The 20,470-nt window shown below is 40.7% G+C and overlaps 1 protein-coding gene across 1 annotated transcript in view; it reads right to left on the bottom strand.

Annotated features, from left to right (window-relative positions):
* Positions 1–19,426, bottom strand: part of LOC123745071 (casein kinase I) — a 51,333-nt gene extending 31,907 nt beyond the window's left edge. The window contains exons 1-2 of the mRNA XM_045725404.2: positions 18,864–19,426; positions 8,484–8,590 (exon numbers count right to left, since the gene is read on the bottom strand). Coding sequence (XP_045581360.1) covers positions 8,484–8,590; positions 18,864–18,986 — 230 coding nt within the window. The 5' untranslated portion in view covers positions 18,987–19,426. The remainder of the gene's footprint in view (positions 1–8,483; positions 8,591–18,863) is intronic.
* Positions 19,427–20,470: the final 1,044 nt, after the last annotated feature.

Genomic DNA, 20,470 nt, shown 5'->3' with positions numbered 1-20,470 from the left:
GCGTGATACATCAAATGAACAAATCCATAGCTTGTTGTGGCTGACAAATAGAACAAATTTGAAGAGCTTGTTGACAGAGCCCGGTGCATGGGGGATTTTAGATGCAACTGTAAATCCAACAGATCTTGCATACTCAAACTACAGCAATCAAGGCCATAACCTTAAAATATAAAATTCTATTACAGTGGTACCTCGGAATATGAGTTTTCGGAATATGAGCAGGATTTGCTCGGAAAATGTGCCTCGGAAGGCGATGGTTACCTCGGAACACGAGTTTGTTGATACGCGTACAGGCCGAACAAGCTCGTGGTGGCACGGCGATCACACCTCAGTTTACCAGTACCTTGTGCCCAGTGACTATCCCGCCTGAATTCTCCACAAGGATTTGTTTTTTTGTCGGATTTGGTTTTGTCGCATTTTGCCATTTGAGCATAAGTTATTATATATCTCGCCATGGGTCCCAAGAAAGCCAGTGGTAAGGTTCAACCTAAGAAAACAGTGCGGCGTTTCAGGCAATCGAGCAGGCAACACTGAAAAGTTTATACTCTTATCACTGTCCTGACATTAATTTTCGATGTACGTATTTCATTTTTGTACCAATGTGTTCGCAATAGAATGTTCTAGAAGAACCTATGTATAAAATGTCACCAAAGCACAAGTTAGACCAGCACTAAATAAGCGCCAAACAGCGACGAAATGTTTCTACTCTTTTCAAGGTTGTCAACTCCACACTTGTCCTACAGCGTTAAATTTGGTATCACCGAGATTGCAATAAAATTCCCTACACGGACATATGCATATAAATGTAGAATCAATGTCGCAGCGCACCCGCAAGAGTGTGGGAAGTGGCCGAAGTGTTATCTGTGACAGCACGTCGGCGAAACCCCTATTGAAAAGTGTATATTCTTTTCACTGTTCTGACATTAATTTTCGATGTACGTATTTCATTTTTGTACCAATGTGTTCACAATAGAATGTTCTAAAAGAACATAAGTATAAAATGTCACACAAGGATGCGTTAGATCGGCACCAAATATAAAACTGTCAATTACACTTGTGTCAACAATACAATGGTCTTACCTCGATGGTGCAATGCTATGCCGTTCTCCCAAATAGGCTATGTGCTATGAGAACGGCTATTAGAGAAAACGGAAATTTCATGGCGAACATTTTCAAACTATCCCAAAGTCGATCGCATAAAGAGAGTTTATAGAAATATTTTTTTCTCATGAATCGTGAGCGAATCCGCTGTGCGACCTCAACACAAAAAGTGGTAACGCTCTCGAGTGCTGTGATAACGCTAAAGTGTTAAGAAAATGTGTGAAGTATGGGAAGACTTTCAAAGTTTTGTTGAAAAAACTCACCCAGATAAAGCCGTAGCAGGCCATTGCATTGACAAGTGTTAAAATGTAGGGAAAAAACAAGTGTCATTAGACAGATTCTTAGCAAGACAAGCAAGTCTTAGTGGTATACAGGCAAAACATGCCCGAGTGTGCACACCAGTGAAGTCCTCACTGCCTGATGTTATAATGGAAGGGGACTCCCCTTCCAAACAGTAACACCACCTCTCCTCCCTCCTCCTCGCCATCTTCCATACGTCAACAGCAGTCATCAGCAAGGTAAGTAATAACTTGAACATAGTTTTGTAGGTTTATTTAGATGAATTAGGTATAAAATTTAGTTTGAAGCGAGGTTTTTGGATAGTCAGGAACAGGATTAATTCATTTCCAATTATTTCTTATGGGGAAATTAGCTTCGGATTAAGAGTTTTCGGAATACGAGATGTCTCCAGGAATGGATTAAACTCTTAAACCTGAGGTACCACTGTATTATTATTAAAAACAAACTAGTTGATAACTGCCGGGTAACTACTGAACTACAAACGGGTAAATAAAAAAATAAACTGACGAGCTATAGGTAAATTTTGCAGGCTGATCATTCTTCAATCGTGTTCGGATTTATATTACCATTATTAAACCAGAGTAAGCTTAATAACATCAGCCATACTCCTCATTGTTCTACCAGATATCAATCGCACACGAGGCATGATGCCACGCACGCAATAACTTATCTGGATCTACGAACAGAAAACAAAATCAAACTCGTGCAAAACATTTTTCAAATCTTCTAACAAAGCTACTTTGGAGGAAGGGGGGGGGAAATGCTTATAATACAAAATGCTAGAATCTCCCAGTTCTTGCCAGTACAGTATTACCATACAAGGAACTACTAATAACTTTCAATGTTGATACCAACAGGTGAAGAAAGTACCTAGTGTTTCCAAATGTGCAAGTATAGGTAAATAATACTATGCAGAAAATTTATGAAAATAAAAACCTTGTTTAATTATCTATATTAAAACAAACAATTCAATGCAAACCCACATTATGAAGAAGCAAATTTCTAAAGCAAAATGACTTCTTATAGTGCAAAATTATCCCCCGGCGGCAGGGTACGCCGCTCCCAGGGCAGGCGCCCCGGCGGCGGGGTACGCCGCTCCCAGGGCAGGCGCCCCGGCGGCGGGGTACGCCGCTCCCAGGGCAGGCGCCCCGGCGGCGGGGTACGCCGCTCCCAGGGCAGGCGCCCCGGCGGCGGGGTACGCCGCTCCCAGGGCAGGCGCCCCGGCGGCGGGGTACGCCGCTCCCAGGGCAGGCGCCCCGGCGGCGGGGTACGCCGCTCCCAGGGCAGGCGCCCCGGCGGCGGGGTACGCCGCTCCCAGGGCAGGCGCCCCGGCGGCGGGGTACGCCGCTCCCAGGGCAGGCGCCCCGGCGGCGGGGTACGCCGCTCCCAGGGCAGGCGCCCCGGCGGCGGGGTACGCCGCTCCCAGGGCAGGCGCCCCGGCGGCAGGGTACGCCGCTCCCAGGGCAGGCGCCCCGGCGGCAGGGTACGCCGCTCCCAGGGCAGGCGCCCCGGCGGCAGGGTACGCCGCTCCCAGGGCAGGCGCCCCGGCGGCAGGGTACGCCGCTCCCAGGGCAGGCGCCCCGGCGGCAGGGTACGCCGCTCCCAGGGCAGGCGCCCCGGCGGCAGGGTACGCCGCTCCCAGGGCAGGCGCCCCGGCGGCAGGGTACGCCGCTCCCAGGGCAGGCGCCCCGGCGGCAGGGTACGCCGCTCCCAGGGCAGGCGCCCCGGCGGCAGGGTACGCCGCTCCCAGGGCAGGCGCCCCGGCGGCAGGGTACGCCGCTCCCAGGGCAGGCGCCCCGGCGGCAGGGTACGCCGCTCCCAGGGCAGGCGCCCCGGCGGCAGGGTACGCCGCTCCCAGGGCAGGCGCCCCGGCGGCAGGGTACGCCGCTCCCAGGGCAGGCGCCCCGGCGGCAGGGTACGCCGCTCCCAGGGCAGGCGCCCCGGCGGCAGGGTACGCCGCTCCCAGGGCAGGCGCCCCGGCGGCAGGGTACGCCGCTCCCAGGGCAGGCGCCCCGGCGGCAGGGTACGCCGCTCCCAGGGCAGGCGCCCCGGCGGCAGGGTACGCCGCTCCCAGGGCAGGCGCCCCGGCGGCAGGGTACGCCGCTCCCAGGGCAGGCGCCCCGGCGGCAGGGTACGCCGCTCCCAGGGCAGGCGCCCCGGCGGCAGGGTACGCCGCTCCCAGGGCAGGCGCCCCGGCGGCAGGGTACGCCGCTCCCAGGGCAGGCGCCCCGGCGGCAGGGTACGCCGCTCCCAGGGCAGGCGCCCCGGCGGCAGGGTACGCCGCTCCCAGGGCAGGCGCCCCGGCGGCAGGGTACGCCGCTCCCAGGGCAGGCGCCCCGGCGGCAGGGTACGCCGCTCCCAGGGCAGGCGCCCCGGCGGCAGGGTACGCCGCTCCCAGGGCAGGCGCCCCAGCAGAAGCCTCAATTTACAGTTGTGTGCCAAACAAACAAAAACCAAGTGGCGAGCAAGATTATCTGAAGCAGGGGGTACAGCACAAGCCAGAGCCAACACTCCCAGCACATACAAGTGGTGAAGATACTGTACCACCAAAATAGCTTGCTGTAAACTTCACCTACTTCCCTATGGCCATCCTATGCACTTCAGCATTGCCTTGCATAAATTTAAAGAGCCAGTAAATACCAAATTTATCAAATTGTACAGTAATTATTCTGCATTGATATAATTATATTAAAACTCAGGGTATTATATAACAATTAACCTATACCATTTTAATAGGAAAAAAATCATTATATATACAGGTAGTTTAAAAATGATTGACTTGGCAAATAATTTAATGAACTGTGCTTCCATCTAAGAAGTGCAGTACTTATCTGGAGGCTGGATTACCCAATAGACCAAGTAGGCCATGGTTAAGGGCCTACCAGCACCAGGGGGAGGGGGGCACCACCACTTTCTCTTGTACCATAAAAATGGACAGATATAGTACTTTGAATGCGACCATTTTATTTAGTCATTACAAGTTTGTGTAATCTATGGAGTGCATCAAACTTTTTATGCAATGAATGTGTTAATTATTGCAATAAGTATTAGTTTTTATTAAGAGCAGTTTTCATTCCTATTGTGTGTATGTTATTTTCTGGACAAAGGAATAAAAACCAATGTAACCACCGGCCTCTAGGTATTCCTATTTAAAACTAAGCATTATGGCTAATATAACTGATAAATATATAGTGCGAGTTATTTTAATATGTCCAAATTATAAGCTACCATAATTTGTGGCTGCTTTTATGTATACTGTACTTTTCTTTTTTGGAAAAAGAAATTGAAACACCCTATATATATATATAATGTGACAAAGATGGCACTATACTGTACCAAACTGAAAGCTACACAACTTTACAAGTGGTGATTAATACTTCACCTTAGTATAATACTACCAAGTCTCCCAAAGATAATTAACAATTAACACCTTCAGAAATAAAAAAATTGACTACCTACATGTGCAGGTGATGAGTCACAATAATGTGGCTAAAGTATGTTGACCAAACCACACACTAGAAGGTGAAGGGATGATGACATTTCAGTCCATCCTGGACCATTCTCAAGTCGATTGTGACATTCTCAAGTCACAATCGACTTCAGAATGGTCCAGGCCGGACCGAAACGTCGTCGTCCCTTCACCTTCTAGTGTGGGGTTTGGTCAACTAACTACCTACACCCAACCTGCCCCACCCCTCCTTCAACAGCCCCTCTATTTTTTGTCCCTATACAAGCATGAGCTCTGTATAGATTAGAGAAAGCCCTTTTAGGCAGAATGTTAAAATTACTCAACTTTGTAATAAACTATAATAAAAGTGTTTAACTGGAAGTAATGATTGTCAATTCAGACAGGAAGAATAAGATAATGAACAGACAACTGCCATTTATTAATATCCGATATTCCCCATAATACTCCCCCTTTATTCTTCCAACTGGTGCTGCTGCACCAAATGAAAATGGGAAATTAAGTAATGAAACTGTACAAGGCCTTCTTAAAACAAAAAAAATGTATTACCTCAACAAACATTTTACCCCACAAACAACCACCACCACAACATGATCAATCTATCTCGAAAAAAACATGTAACCAGCAAAATGCAGCTTGAGAAGTACAAGCAAGAAATAGAATAAAAAAAGATTTTTCCCATCCATGTCTGCTCGTCCATGCTGCACCACACCACAACTTGTAATCTCATTAGAGAAACCTCCTCAGCTACTGACACCAGGGATGCCACACACCACCACATGCAATCACATTAATTGGTATCATCCCTTACAAATATATACAAAAAGCCCAACCGGTGGCAATCAGTACCAAGAACTGTTTGATATTCCTCCAAGGAGTGCCGGACCAAGCGGGCTGTGGTGGGTATGTGGGCCTGCAGGCCGCTCCAAGCAACAGCCTGGTGGACCAAACTCTCAAGTCAAGCCTGGCCTTGGGCCGGGCTTGGGGAGTAGAAGAACTCCCAGAACCCTATCAACCAGGTATCAACCAGGTATACTTATGTCATAACTATTAACCTGACCAATAAAATTTGGAAGCATAGGCAATAAAAATGAGCAAGCCCTAATCATTTTTCTCATCCTAACAATCTGCTGAAGTAAACTAAACAGAAGCAATGAAAAGTACATAAATTACAATCACTACTATAAATCAGAGAGTTTATTACAAAATATTTATCATTAGAAAATCAGTAGGAGCCATGAGGAGGACTCTAACCCGCTCACTTTGTACTCTCAAGCAAGTGCACCAGACCACTGATTTTCTCACTGTTACATCACGTTAATGTGATTTCACTGTACAGTATATTAATATTACTGCATACAAAATACAAATCTTGTTTGAGAAAACAACATATTCCCTTTGTGATAAAAAAAATCAACCAAAACAAAATACTTTACAAAGAATAGGTTATTGGAGATTACTGCCGAGGGGGAAAAGGGAGGAGATTGATGGGAGGGGGCGGGGGGGAATTACACTGACGGGACAACACTTACAACAACTAATACAGTAGTTGACAAACAGGGATACAGTGATTTAGTACCAGCAGAACAAGATGAGGCTGCAGTTGTAAACTAAAGAAAAAGCATTGAAGGATGAAATACAGTAAACTACTGTACATATTTATTATTATATTATATACTGTATACACACACACACACACACACACAGTTGATGGGTAAAAACTCATGCTTATGTACTAAAATTATAGGAAGGTTTAGTTTTAATTATGATAAAGTATACAAGGATGACAAACACTAGCATAGCTATCCTTGTAACTACAAATAGGTACTGTACATAAATGTGTATGTACAACACAAGCACGCACAGCATGGTAAAATACAAGACACTACAAAAATCTAAACAAGAAACCTCTGAACACTGTACACCACATATGCAAGATCGACACTTTAATAAACAAAACCAGCTTTGAACCCACATCATTACAAGCACCTGAGAAAGGTCAGGAAGGTACAGAGATTTGCCACAAGGTTAGTCCCAAAGACGAAAGAAAAGTTACAAGGACATGTTGAATGGGCTAAACTTCACAATGATAGGGAAAAAGAAAAAAAAAAGGAATGATGACTGTTACAAGTGGCATTTTAACACTCAAATGAGTCTTAGGAGATATACCACAGTTTTGTGAAGGTTTTGAGCAAAATGCCCCATGGAAGGGAGGTACTATTAAAGATCAATACTATATAAAAATTGAAATGTAAATACAATTATACTCAATGGGTTGAGCAAAGGAAAGGAAAATAAAGAAAAGGTGAGAAAACATGGACATTAACAAATCTATAACTTTCGTTCAGCATTCCATGTTGTACATCAAAATTAAACTAGCTCTTCTAATGTCACAAAATACTGAAGACAACTTTAGCAATCAGGCTACCTTACCTTACAGTTATCTTGTGGTGATTCCAAGGATCAACAATCCCGGGACTTCTGGTTGGTGGTCTGGTCAATCAGGCTGTTTGATGCGGTTGTTCACAGCCTGTTTGATCAGGTATCCTTTGGAGGTGTTTGTCGAGTTTTTTTTTTTAACACCATAAGAGGCTAGCCAGTTATGCTCCTTATGTGTAGAGGGAACGTGTTGAACAGTCTTGGGCCTTTGATGTTGATAAAGAGTTCACCGTGTGTACCTATTACACCTCAGGTTTTCAACAGGGATATTCTGCACATCCTGCCATGCCTCCTAGTTTTTTGTGATAGTTCTGTGTGCAGATTTGGAACCAGTTTCTCTAATATTTTCCAAGTGTAGATTATAATTTACGGTATATCTCTCGCCTGCGCGCAAGAGAATACAGATTTAAAGATCTTTATCAGTCCGAATAATTTAGATGTTTTAGAGAGTGCATTTTAGCAGTAAATGATCTTTGCATGCTCTCCAGGTCAGCAAATTCTCAAGTTTTGAATAGGACTGTTAATGTGCAACAATATTTCACTTTAGGAATTTCACATTTCACTAGCGTTTCTAAAAGTATTATCACTGGAATAGCATTTCTTCTTTGAGAGGCTTTTGTTATCCAATCTATCATTTTTCTTTAAGTTGTCACAGCTACTTTATTGTGTTCTGTAAAGTTAAGGTTTTCTGACATGCTTACTTCCAGACCTTTTGCATTGCTTTTTTGTTTTATAATACATGTCTACTGCATTTTATGTGATTACCATTTTTATACCTGTATTGTTTCTTCAGTAGTCAAGCAGCTGAAACTAGTCTTTATTAAACATTTTGTATGGCCCATTGAAAGACCTGATTTTCCTATTCTTTCCCTATTTAAACCAAAAACATCCTAAAATGATTTTATCAACTATCCCTAATATTAGTTCCCCCTAAATATTTTACTACTATAGTGACAGACATTCGCCCAAAATTGTGTCAATGTATGCAAAATACCTTTCATTTTCATATGCACTACTATACTGGACATGCACTTCAAACATTAACATGTCTTGAAAATGAAGGGGACTTACCAAACCTTTACACAGAAAATCCAATGCTCATGTTTCAGTTTCCATTACAAAATTTGTAGGGGGAAAGAAAAAAAAACCTACATGGAAAGATCCAAGTTGGACTCACCTGATGTGTGGAATACCAACACCTCCCTGGAGGATCTTGTAGACTTTACTCTCGTATAGGAGCTGGGGATGCCGCGCCTTCATGGCCTCCAGTTTGATCGCCACCTCCTGTGCCAAACACATTGCATTATTAAACAGTTTCATAAACAAATTAAATACAGTACTGTAGTGCAGTATTTAGACTATAACGAGAAAAGTTTATCAATGCAATATAAATTTCCAAAAAGTATGTGCTGTAATTCATTAGGGTGAACCCATCAAGTGAGCATTATCCACATTAGTTATTTGTCCAAATGCAGTTTCTATAATCTGAAAGGCTTTATGATCAAAAAGAAATAGGATACTCTACAAAATTTTATTACAGGGCTCTATAATTTGTTCCAGAGTGAGCGAGTGTGAGTACTCACCTATTTGTGCTTGCGGGAGTTGAGCTTTGGCTCTTTGGTCCTGCCTCTCAACTGTCAATCAACTGGTAATTACCTAAGTGTAATTACTTAAGTGTAGTTACAGGATGAGAGCTACGCTCGTGGTGTCCCGTCTTCCCAGCACTCTTTGTCATATAACGCTTTGAAACTACTGACGGTCTTGGCCTCCACCACCTTCTCACTTAACTTGTTCCAACCGTCTACCACTCTATTTGCGAAGGTGAATTTTCTTACATTTCTTCGGCATCTGTGTTTAGCTAGTTTAAATCTATGACCTCTTGTTCTTGAAGTGCCAGGTCTCAGGAATCCTTCCTTGTCGATTTTATCAATTCCTGTTACTATTTTGTACGTAGTGATCATATCACCTCTTTTTCTTCTGTCTTCTAGTTTTGGCATGTTTAATGCTTCCAACCTCTCCTCGTAGCTCTTGCCCTTCAGTTCTGGGAGCCACTTCGTAGCATGTCTTTGCACCTTTTCCAGTTTGTTGATGTGCTTCTTAAGATATGGGCACCACACAACAACTGCATATTCTAGCTTTGGCCTAACAAAAGTCATGAACAATTTCTTTAGTATATCGCCATCCATGTATTTAAATGCAATTCTGAAGTTAGAAAGCATCGCATAGGCTCCTTGCACAATATTCTTTATGTGGTCCTCAGGTGATAGTTTTCTATCTAGAACCACCCCTAGATCTCTTTCTTTATCAGAATTCTTTAAAGATTTCTCACATAATATACAGTATAGGTTGTATGGGGTCTATGTTCTCCTATTCCACATTCCATAACATGACATTTATTAACATTAAATTCCATTTGCCAGGTGGTGCTCCATATACTTATTGTCCAGGTCTTCTTGAAGGACATGACAATCATCTAAATTTCTTATCCTTCCTATTATCTTAGCATCATCAGCAAACATGTTCATATAATTCTGTATACCAACTGGTAGATCATTTATGTACACAATAAACATCACTGGTGCAAGAACTGAACCCTGTGGTACTCCACTTGTGACATTTCTCCATTCCGATACATTGCCTCTGATTACTGCCCTCATTTTTCTATCAGTCGGAAAATTTTTCATCCATGATAGAAGCTTACCTGTCACCCCTCCAATATTTTCCAGTTTCCAGAACAACCTCTTATGTGGAACTCTGTCGAAAGCCTTTTTTAGGTCCAGATAGATGCAGTCAACCCAGCCATCTCTTTCCTGTAATATCTCTGTGGCCCGATCATAGAAACTGAGTAAATTCGATACACACGATCTTCCTGATCGAAAACCATACTGTCTGTCTGATATTATATCATTTCTCTCCAGGTGTTATACCCATTTAGTTTTGATTAGCTTTTCCAATACTTTCACTATTACACTTGTCAATGATACAGGTCTATAATTGAGGGGGTCTTCCCTGCTGCCACTTTTGTAGATTGGAACTATGTTAGCCTGTTTCCACACGTCTGCTACGATTCCTGTACACAGGGATGCCTGAAAGATCAGGTGAAGTGGAATGCTGAGCTCAGATGCACATTCTCTCAGAACCCATGGTGAAATGCCATCTGGGCCAGCTGCTTTGTTCCTCCCGAGCTCCTTTAGCATATTTTCCACTTCATCTCTAGACACCTCTATCCGCTCTATGTTGTTCTCTGGAATTCTTATTGTGTCTGGTTCTCTGAAGATTTCATTTTGTACAAACACACTTTGGAACTTTTCATTTAATGTTTCACACATTTCCTTTTCATTTTCCGTGAATCTGCTTCCCATTTTCGACCTCTGGATATTATCCTTTACCTGCAATTTGTTGTTTATGAATTTGTAGAATAGGCCCGGTTCTGTTTTACATTTATCTGCTATCCCTTTTTCAAAATTTCTTTCTGCCTCTCTCCTTACTGCTGTATAATTGTTTCTCGCATCTTTGTATCACTGGTATGTTTGGGGGTTTGGCCTCTTCCTATACTGATTCCATTTTTGTGTCTTTTGGTCTCTTGCCCTCTCACAATTTCTGTCGAACCAATCCTGTTTTCTGGTCCTGCATCTCTGTTTTGGTATGAATGTTTGTGTGCCTTCCTCGTATAGTTTTAAAAATTTGGCATACATTTCATTTACTTCCCTGCCTAGCAACAATTCTGTCCAATTACACATTAAAAAAATTTCGAAGTTCCCCATAGTTGCCTCTCTTTAAATCGAGTTTATCAACTGTTTCAATGTCCCCATTTTCTTCTAGATGATATCTTAAAGCATATTTAATGTCTAACAGGACGTGATCACTCTTTCCCAAGGGAGAAAGGTACTGGATGTCAAAAATCTCTTCTTTCCTGGTGAATACTAGATCCAGTACTGACGGTATATCTCCTTCCCTCATTCTTGTGGCTTGCTTTATGTGTTGATACAAGAATGTCTCCAGAATGAGGTTCACAAATCTGCATGTCCAAAAGTCCTCCGTTCTTGCTTCATAGGCCTCCCAGTCTATTGCTCTAAAGTTGAAGTCCCCCAGTATCAACAGTTGTGATTTATCTTTATCTGCTTGTACAATAATATCTCTCATGACCATTATGAGGCCCTCTCGTTTGTCATCCAGTTCTTCCTTTGTCCACGTGTTGCTTGCTGGTGGGCTGTAGGCATTTACAATTATCAGGTTATCATCCTGATTCCAGACCTGCAATGCAATTATGTCAATATCTCGAGGGTTTTCAAATATTAACTCTTTTACCTTCAGGTGTTTTTTCACCAGTACAGCCACTCCTCCTCCCTTCCTAGTTTTCCTGTCACGTCTCCAAACTGAGTAGCCTCTTGGGAATATGACTTCATTTATTATATTTCCTTCAAGTTTCGTTTCTGATAATGCAACAATATCTGGGACCCTAAGCTGGATTATATCTTGCGGTGTACAGATTCCTGAGCCTACTGGGCTCTATCATATCTACATTTGTGTGTGAGTGTGAGAGTGGGGGCAAAAGTACTATTTACTTTTATTACTTCACCCTCTATATATACCAATTTACCCAAAACTTACAGGGAGTATTACATGTTTACAATTTATATACTGTTTACAATATATTCTGCTGTAAACAGCTTTAACAGTTATACAATCAAATTATCAACCCATCAATAGGGAGGATAGGAGGGACAGACATTTTCCTGATGCAAAAGGAAATACTTTTCCAAAAATGTATACCCCTGTAGCTAAACATCTTTATACTTGTAAACAAGCTTATTTGCAGCGCCAACAGTGCAATGCTCTGTTAACCAACGTATCTTGCACTATCACTTATTGACATGGGTGGTTATATAATGATAAAACAAATTTGATAAGATAATTAACGTAAGATAGCAAAAACAAAACATAACCAAGACAATTAAGAGAAACTAAACAGTTGTAATACTCTTTACTTCATTCTAAAAACATTGAATATTGCAATCCTGGATAAAAAAAAAATATCTAAGCATTAATAAGCAAATATAAAACTACTGTCCTTATGAGGACAGTAAATAAACAGGCTATTTAACACAAGGGGCACACGCACTAGGGAACACAGGTGGAAACCGAGTGCCCAAATGAGCCACAGAGATATTAGAAAGAATTTTTTTAGTGTCAAGAGTAGTTGACAAATGGAATGCATTAGGCAGTGATGTGGGAGGCTGACTCCATACACAGTTTCAAGTGCAGATATGATAAAGAGCCCAATAGGCTCAGGGAACCTGTGCACCAGTTGATCGACAGTTGAGAGGCGGGACCTAAGAGCCAGAGCTCAACCCCCGCAAGCACAAATAGGCGAGTACAAATAGGCGAGTACATGTCAAAACCTTCACATTAACAAGACTACAGACTTTATGAGGAACTGGTCTCTCAGTATGATAGAATCACCAATGCTCTAAACTTGTGCCTAAAAAATTATGGAAGAAAAAGGCAGGCACTCCTTAAATATAAGTACTGTACTGTACTGTACTACAATAATGTGTTCAAATATGAAAAATATCAAAAGAAAAAAATTGATATAAATTAATCTTATGATTTTACATGAAGTTTTTTATGAAATCTTAATAAAATCATTTGTGTGAAAGTCAAGAGTTTGAAACAGGAAATGGTAGACGATGTTTCATTTTATTTGTGATATTTATTACAATCATGTGCATTAATCAGGAACAATAATCACAATAAGTGATAATTGAGTATGGTATTGTGGCTATCAAAACCCTTATTTAATTGCAATATTATAAATCATGACTATAGTACATTTAACTTGTTAAAATAAAAGTACATATATTTTACTGTGTAACACTAGCAACATTCATATCCATTTATAAGACTTTACTGTACGTTTATCAAGTGTTTACCGGAAAAGCTGTCAAACAGCTTATCAGTTAATTACAAACGTACTGTACTTTTAAATCCCCAAAAAGGAAACTGCTCATTACCAAAATACTGAAAAGGGACATATCTAGTTAACAGTTGAAGGATATTCTGGGAGCCCAGGAAACATTGTAATGAGAGCACATCAGCCAGTTGAAGAGCTTCTGATTTTTATAAAGTTTCCTATTTTCTTCCTTTTATAATGATCACAAATACACTATTATCAGGCTTGGTTGCCTTTGTATAAAATATTAAATACTTTTTTTTTTCTTAAAATACAGGACACAGGACAAAGGATGAGGAGTGGCCAGCTAGCAAAGACAGACCAAGGGAGGAGAGGAGAGGAGGCAGTACAGAACAAGACAAGATTCAGGGGTAGAGAGGGTGGGGGGGCACAGGACAGAATTGCAGTGATGAAATCCTGAAGTACAAGAATACGATGACTATGGTAGAAATGAACATTTTGATTAATGGGCTGGCAAACAACTTCATATAATACTATGAAAGGTTTGAGAGGCAGGGAGCTATAAAAAGATTGAAAGATGGGGAAAAAAGCAATTTAAAAGAAAATCAGTTAAGATTACCAAACTTTGAAATCTTGATCCAGGAAAAACATTAATCAATCATTATTTAAAATTACTTTAAACAATGAAGGGGGAGGAGAAGAAAGGACAGACTAAGAGTGGGGGAGGTTATCTTGAGGTTATCCCGAGATGATTTCGGGGCTTTTTAGTGTCCCCCTGCGGCCCGGTCCTCGACCAGGCCTCCACCCCCTAGGAAGCAGCCCGTGACAGCTGACTAACAACCAGGTACCTATTTTACTGCTAGGTAACAGGGGCATAGGGTGAAAAACTCTGCCCATTGTTTCTCGCCGGCGTCTGGGATCGAACCCAGGACCACAGGATCACAAGTCCAGCGTGCTGTCCGCTCGACCGACCGGCTTCCATAAAGGGAGGGGGGCATTAATATCTGATACTGTATTAACTTTAGGTACCTAAGAAATGAAAGGCTAAAAACATTGCGATGCCTAGTGCCCCTCTACAACAACCCTGATTACTGGTCACCAGCCACCCACAGGACTGATGATCTGGGAACTAGGTTTGATTCTAATTGTATTGTCTAATAGCATGTAAACCAAGTCATAATTGAGTTTAATAGATTGGAAAGACCTGGGCATGGAGGGGGGTGGGCCGGCTTGGAGCGAGACATGAAAGTAGCGATGGGCGACGTAACAAGGGATTTTGATGTGGATTCAAATACTATAACTTATTTAAAAATATTCTAAGCAAAGCACAGGAACGTAGTATACAATCCAAATTTATTACCAAATAATGACCTAAAATGGATAACAATGGATCTGAAGAACTTATTAGGTAAAGAGCTTTGTACAAAAGGATTAAAAATGAACGAAATCAGTCTAAAACAAGACTTCGGCCAACTGGCTAGAAGAAAAAAAAAGGACAAGGCAAAAATAAATTATGAAGTTCATATAGCTAGGCAAGCAAAGACAAATCCTAATGGGTTTTTTCAGTTACACTGAACAAAGATGGGGGATAAGGGAAAGGATAGGAAAGGTTTGTGATCTTGAATACCGTGACTTAACAAGCTTTTGATACAGTACCAAATGAAAGTGATTAAAAAGACAGGCTCATGGTATTGGGGGTGATACAGTATATTAAGTTGGATTAGGGAATGGTTATACCAAAGGAAACAATTGCTGTAGTATAAATGGAGTTAGGTTAGAGTGGGAAAATAAGTTGAATGCCACAAGGCTCTGTCCTGGTACCTCTGTTATTCATAGTATACATAAATGATTTATTCTTGTTTGAGCAGCAATACGGTATTTGCAAATTTTGCCAACAATATGAAAATCAGGAGGGAAAATAAACATGGAAGAAGACTCACTATCATTTCAACACAATCTAAATAGGGTCCTGAAATGGTCAAAAGACTGGCAAGTGCAGATGGTGTTGATAATGCGAAGTCGGATTGCGAAAGGGATCTGGGAGTTATGATTAGTAAGAATTTAAAGCCAAAAAATCAATGCATAAATGTTCGAAACAAGGTAAATGGGACACTGGTATTGATATCCTGAAGCATTAGTAATTTTTTGTCATTTTATTTATATATAGAAGTTCTTACATTCATGTAAAGACACTAGCATGCATAGCATTTTGGGCAGTTCCTTAATCCTAATTTTCCATGGAATATAACCCGACATAGTTTAACAAGGTACCCATTCACTGATGGTTAAACAGAAGCATACAGCTAAGAGTTGGTGTCTAATCAATCAATCCTTCCCTGTCAGGATATGAACCCAGGCCAAATCACTCGTGAAACACTGGGCTAGTGTTTTACCACTGCACCCCTGACTTAACACAAAAGAAGTGTTAAGCCTGCTGACACAAACATTGCTCTCTTCTGTCATGTTAGGAACTGTAATCATCCTATTAATTGGTCCTTTTAAAATCTTTCCTGCCTCTACTCTTCACAAACACTGTCTTGTTGATTCAGCTCAGATACACAACACCCAACATGAACCTTAGTCCTGGCTTTCTTGCTGTTTACTCTTCCTTTTCACAGTACATACTCAAATGCTCTAACCTTTCTAACAAACTTTACCCGACATAAGCCTCCCTCTTTTTTATCTTTTTCTTTCTCTTATTCTTACTTTCCCATTTCTTACATCACCCTACTATCACACCTATCAAATCCATACCACTTTTTACTTCTTGTTCTTACCTTTTTGACTTGCTCTTTCCTTCTAGGAATTACCTACTCTCACCTGCTCCTAACCTCACTCTTGCCTTACTTATGCCCCGTGCTTCCCTACCATCACAATCTACTTTATAATAGTCCAGGACGGACCGAAACGTCATCGTCTCATCTTCTGGTATGTGGTTTAGTTCTCATCCATTCTAGTGTTATTTTATAGAATTGCATCTCAATTCACACCATACATTTTGCAATAAACCTATCATTTTTAGTCCACTGGTAACACTATACCGTGACCAGAACAAGGACACACAAACTGAAGATAAAACTATTTACAGACGTTAAAAAAAACATCTCTATTCTTAAATAAAGGGGTATGGATAGAAAGTTTATTTAAGTTAGCTTCATACAGCTGTAAATGTAAGAAAAGCTAGTGAATAGTCCATGTATTAAACTACTAATGACCAAAATGCATGTCTTTAGAGCTAATGTGCAACCTGCAAACCACATCTTGTGCGTACTATTCGACACGTGCTATTCTAATATCCTATAGTAAAATCCCCTTCTGAGCATGTCAGTGTGACCTACCAGTTTTTTTTTTATAAGATTTACCAATACAGGTAGTCTTTTAATTTTATATGAAAAAGAACATTTTTGGTAAGGGGTGACAATCTCTTACAAAGCCAAAGTGCAAACCTGAGCAAAATATAAATTACTAAAACACTTTGTAGCTACTGATGAAAAACCAAATTTAATGATCTTTTGTAAAAAAATATAGTTATTATTTTCAATTTTTATTCACATCTGGCAAAACAGATTGACCACTGGCTTAGCTTACCAGGTCAAAACAGAAAACCCATCATACCATTACTAAAAATGACATCTGAGGAAGTGATTAATAACTAATATTTTAGAAAAAAATAAAGGATAAGAAAGTAGTCATTCCATATTATAATACAGTACTTCAAAAGTGTAGAATAGGCTTAAAATTTGCTATTATATACAGTATACTAGTTGTGTGTAAAGAAACAAATTCTAAACACAACAAAATCCATATACTATAGAGTGCAATACAGTACTCTAGTTTTGCAATGTACAAACAAAATTTGTAAACAACAGCATAAAAGTTAACACTTAATTGGAATTCAATCCAGAAAATAGTGATTAAAAGTACAATAATTAACCAATATGAACGATCACCACACATGTGCAATATACAAAAAATTGTAATTAATGTACTAAGAGCTGACCTTAAAACAGCAATTAAATTACCAAAGACCTACAGGAGATTTAGGAGATTTAAAGTGTGATGGGTTGAACCAAATTTAAGATTGAATGCAAGAAATGGATGAAGTAAAATTTTTAAGCATGCGAACACTATTTAGGTATAGCTGTAATGAACACATTGTATGATGGGCTGGCAAACAACTCTTTATGTAGTGCTTTGGAAGGATATAAAGGTAGGACATACACAAGAACTACAAAAAGACTAAGATGAATAAGAAAGGATTTATTCATCATTACAGAGCTTCAAAATCTTAATCCAGAAAAATACTTAATTTTGCATTGTATCACTTTAAACAATGGGTTTAAAATTAAATGAAACTTTTTACTTAAACATTTTCTTTAATCAAAAAGAAAACTTATGGAACAGCTTATCAAAATATATAATTCAGTTTAATTGAGTATAAATTTAACAATAAAATTTACTCTTTAATTTCAAGGTGATACATTGCATTGCAAACTTTAAGTAAACAGCCTAGTTTGGAGTTAATGGCTTATTGCTGCTTGAAAATTTTATAATACTTTGACAGAGGAAAAGAGCCATACATGGCAGTGGAAGATCAGACATGGAAAAATATTGCCCAAGTCAGTGCAGGAACTAGCTCTGGAGCCTTTCAATAATTTATATGAACTGTAATTGTGTTTCCCCTGAAGCTGCAAATGGTATATAATGTGTGCTTCTCAGAACTGTAATATATAAAAGCTGGAAACTTCTACCAGATTAGGTGTTAGGCATATGGCTAATCAAGGGAAATAGAGCAATAGCCTTAGGGAAAAACCTTAACTCACCAAAAATTCAGACTGGGCCAACAAAGGCAGCACAGTATACGAAGCAAATGCTTTCCATTTACATTTTGGGGCTAATGTGCCATTAAATTCCATTTAGCTCAGCAGTTTTTTTAAATGCGAGTAGCCATCTCACTACAGTACTAAATTTTTACTTCCCACAACATAATGTGATTTCATATCAATATTAATGGACAAAGTAATTTAATCTCAAGATTACCAACTTGATACTCAAAAAACCATATCAAAATACTGCACAATTCTAATAAAATACTGTACATTGTTACACTTAAAGTATCTATTACAGCTACAACCTCCAAAATACCCAAGATAATTATTAAATAAACAATTTCTAACTTTTCAATTTCTGAAACACTGAACTACACATGCCAACACTGATGAAAATGTTTAAAGAGGTAGAAATATAAAATACATTACTAGACAGAAAGTTCTAAATCCTTGAGAAAAAGCAGTGGAACAAATACCTAAATCAACACCAGTTAGCTGTCATTTTAAACTCTTATTAATATAAAGGTAGGCCTAGAGTGACCCCGAGGGGGTACAAGAGGCCAGGGCTGGGGGCACAGGGGTCCTGGTGACCCATGGGGAGGTCGGGGGGAGACGGGGGGAAATGGTACTCATGACGAAACCAGCTTCAAGGTCCGCGCTCCACACACCGCCATTTCTCACTCCATCTTCATTTCTAAGCCCTCCTGACCACCCACACAACCCTCCACCACCCCAACAGCCTCCCACACCACCCACGAGGTCAGGGGCAGCGAGGGAGTACCCCAAACAAGGCCAACAGATGACATTAACCTACCTCTCCATTGGTGATGTTAATCCCCAGGTAAATATCACCGAAGCTTCCACTCCCTATTTTCCGTACCAGGCGGTACTTTCCACCCACCACGAACTCTCTGCAGCCTATAATTCCAGACGACATGGTGTCTGTGTCTTTAGGATAAGGAATATTCCAATTGCAAGGCTAGAAGGCTAAATAACTCCGTAGTTTCTCATTGGGAAGACCAACTCCTTTCACGTCCAAGATGAACTGATCGTTTGCTGGCAGGAAAGCAAACCCAACCAAAATATTCACTGTTTACTTTGTTTTTCTCCACTTTTCTCCCCGTTTTGGGCCCTTAATGTGTATTTCCCATGCAGAATACACAAGCTCAGCCTTTATTGTGGCTCGCGTCGCGTAGAAATGTGTGAAATCAATGAGACATGGCTCTATTTGGTTGGTACGAGTGCTATTTCTCTCTTTCCGCAAGTATAAGGAAAATGGCGACTAGTGGCCGGGTAGCCCTTGTGTAGGAGAATCCAAGCCTGCCCGCGATCAGCTGGTCAACCAACACCACTCCCGACACCTTCCTCACTGCTTCTGACAGGATCCAATGGTTTTATTCTCAATGAAAACACAAAGGTGTACTGTGTTCGCTTTCACCTCTCTCGGCGGGCTATTTAAATACAAGGGGGTCATATATATTGTTTCTCAAATTATGAAATCATATGAACGTTTTATTCGGATTTGGAAGTCTAAGGGACAGGTGTTCTAAATAAACTTTCCAACAGGATGATACACTTCGGTTGATTCGCTCCAGAAAGGCGCTTTAAGGGTATTTTCTTCGTGGTAGATTGCAGTGAGTAGTGCAGTGTTTGGTGAATTTATCTCTACGTCATATGTGCGCATCGCTTCTCTTCCCGTCATCTACCAATGATCTCTCACAACCTAATCTGCATCACGCTTTAACTAATACTTGGTTTGCAAGATAAATATTTTTGTTTGTGAACGATTGATACTTTTACATTGCTCCATATATATATTGCATTCGTATTGAATCAATATGTTGCAATCTGCACCTGTAGACACATTACGTAAAAATTACTTTGTCATCCCAAGCCTCTTTAAAACGTCTATATTAATCTGAATGCCCATACAAATGTACTAATTTACTCTGTTATTATTTTGTTTAGTTTAGTTCATTAATTATGCACCCCATAACCACTGTATGGGCGGTAGTGGAAAAGGTTACAGAAGCACATAATAGGCTCAGGGACTAAACCCCAAAATTCATTACGCTAGGCAAGTTATAGTCTTGTACAAATTTTAGTGTACATGGTTATATTAACAATTAATGGGTTCGAGACCGACCACAAGTATTGTCTCCAAGGTAAACAACTAACATATGTGGTGAGCCAGTTTCATAGTTGATATGTTTATTCTGAAAGGTTAGTCACCCACATTTACCACCTACAGTGGGCAAACTAGGAATATTTGGTTAAAATTTCTGGCTGCAAGTCATTTTTAATGAAATATTTACACATTTCTTGAATACTTATTATAGAGTTGCCTCTAAATTCACGTACTTTTCGCACTCCATCACATAGTGACGGAACGTGTGCGACTAATTTTTTTGACACAGTTTA

The sequence above is a fragment of the Procambarus clarkii genome, chromosome 1 (assembly GCF_040958095.1).
Source record: "Procambarus clarkii isolate CNS0578487 chromosome 1, FALCON_Pclarkii_2.0, whole genome shotgun sequence".
NCBI classification, from domain to species: domain Eukaryota; kingdom Metazoa; phylum Arthropoda; class Malacostraca; order Decapoda; family Cambaridae; genus Procambarus; species Procambarus clarkii.
Note: the sequence above shows the minus strand (reverse complement) of the source record. Positions and strands in the feature narration are given on the sequence as shown.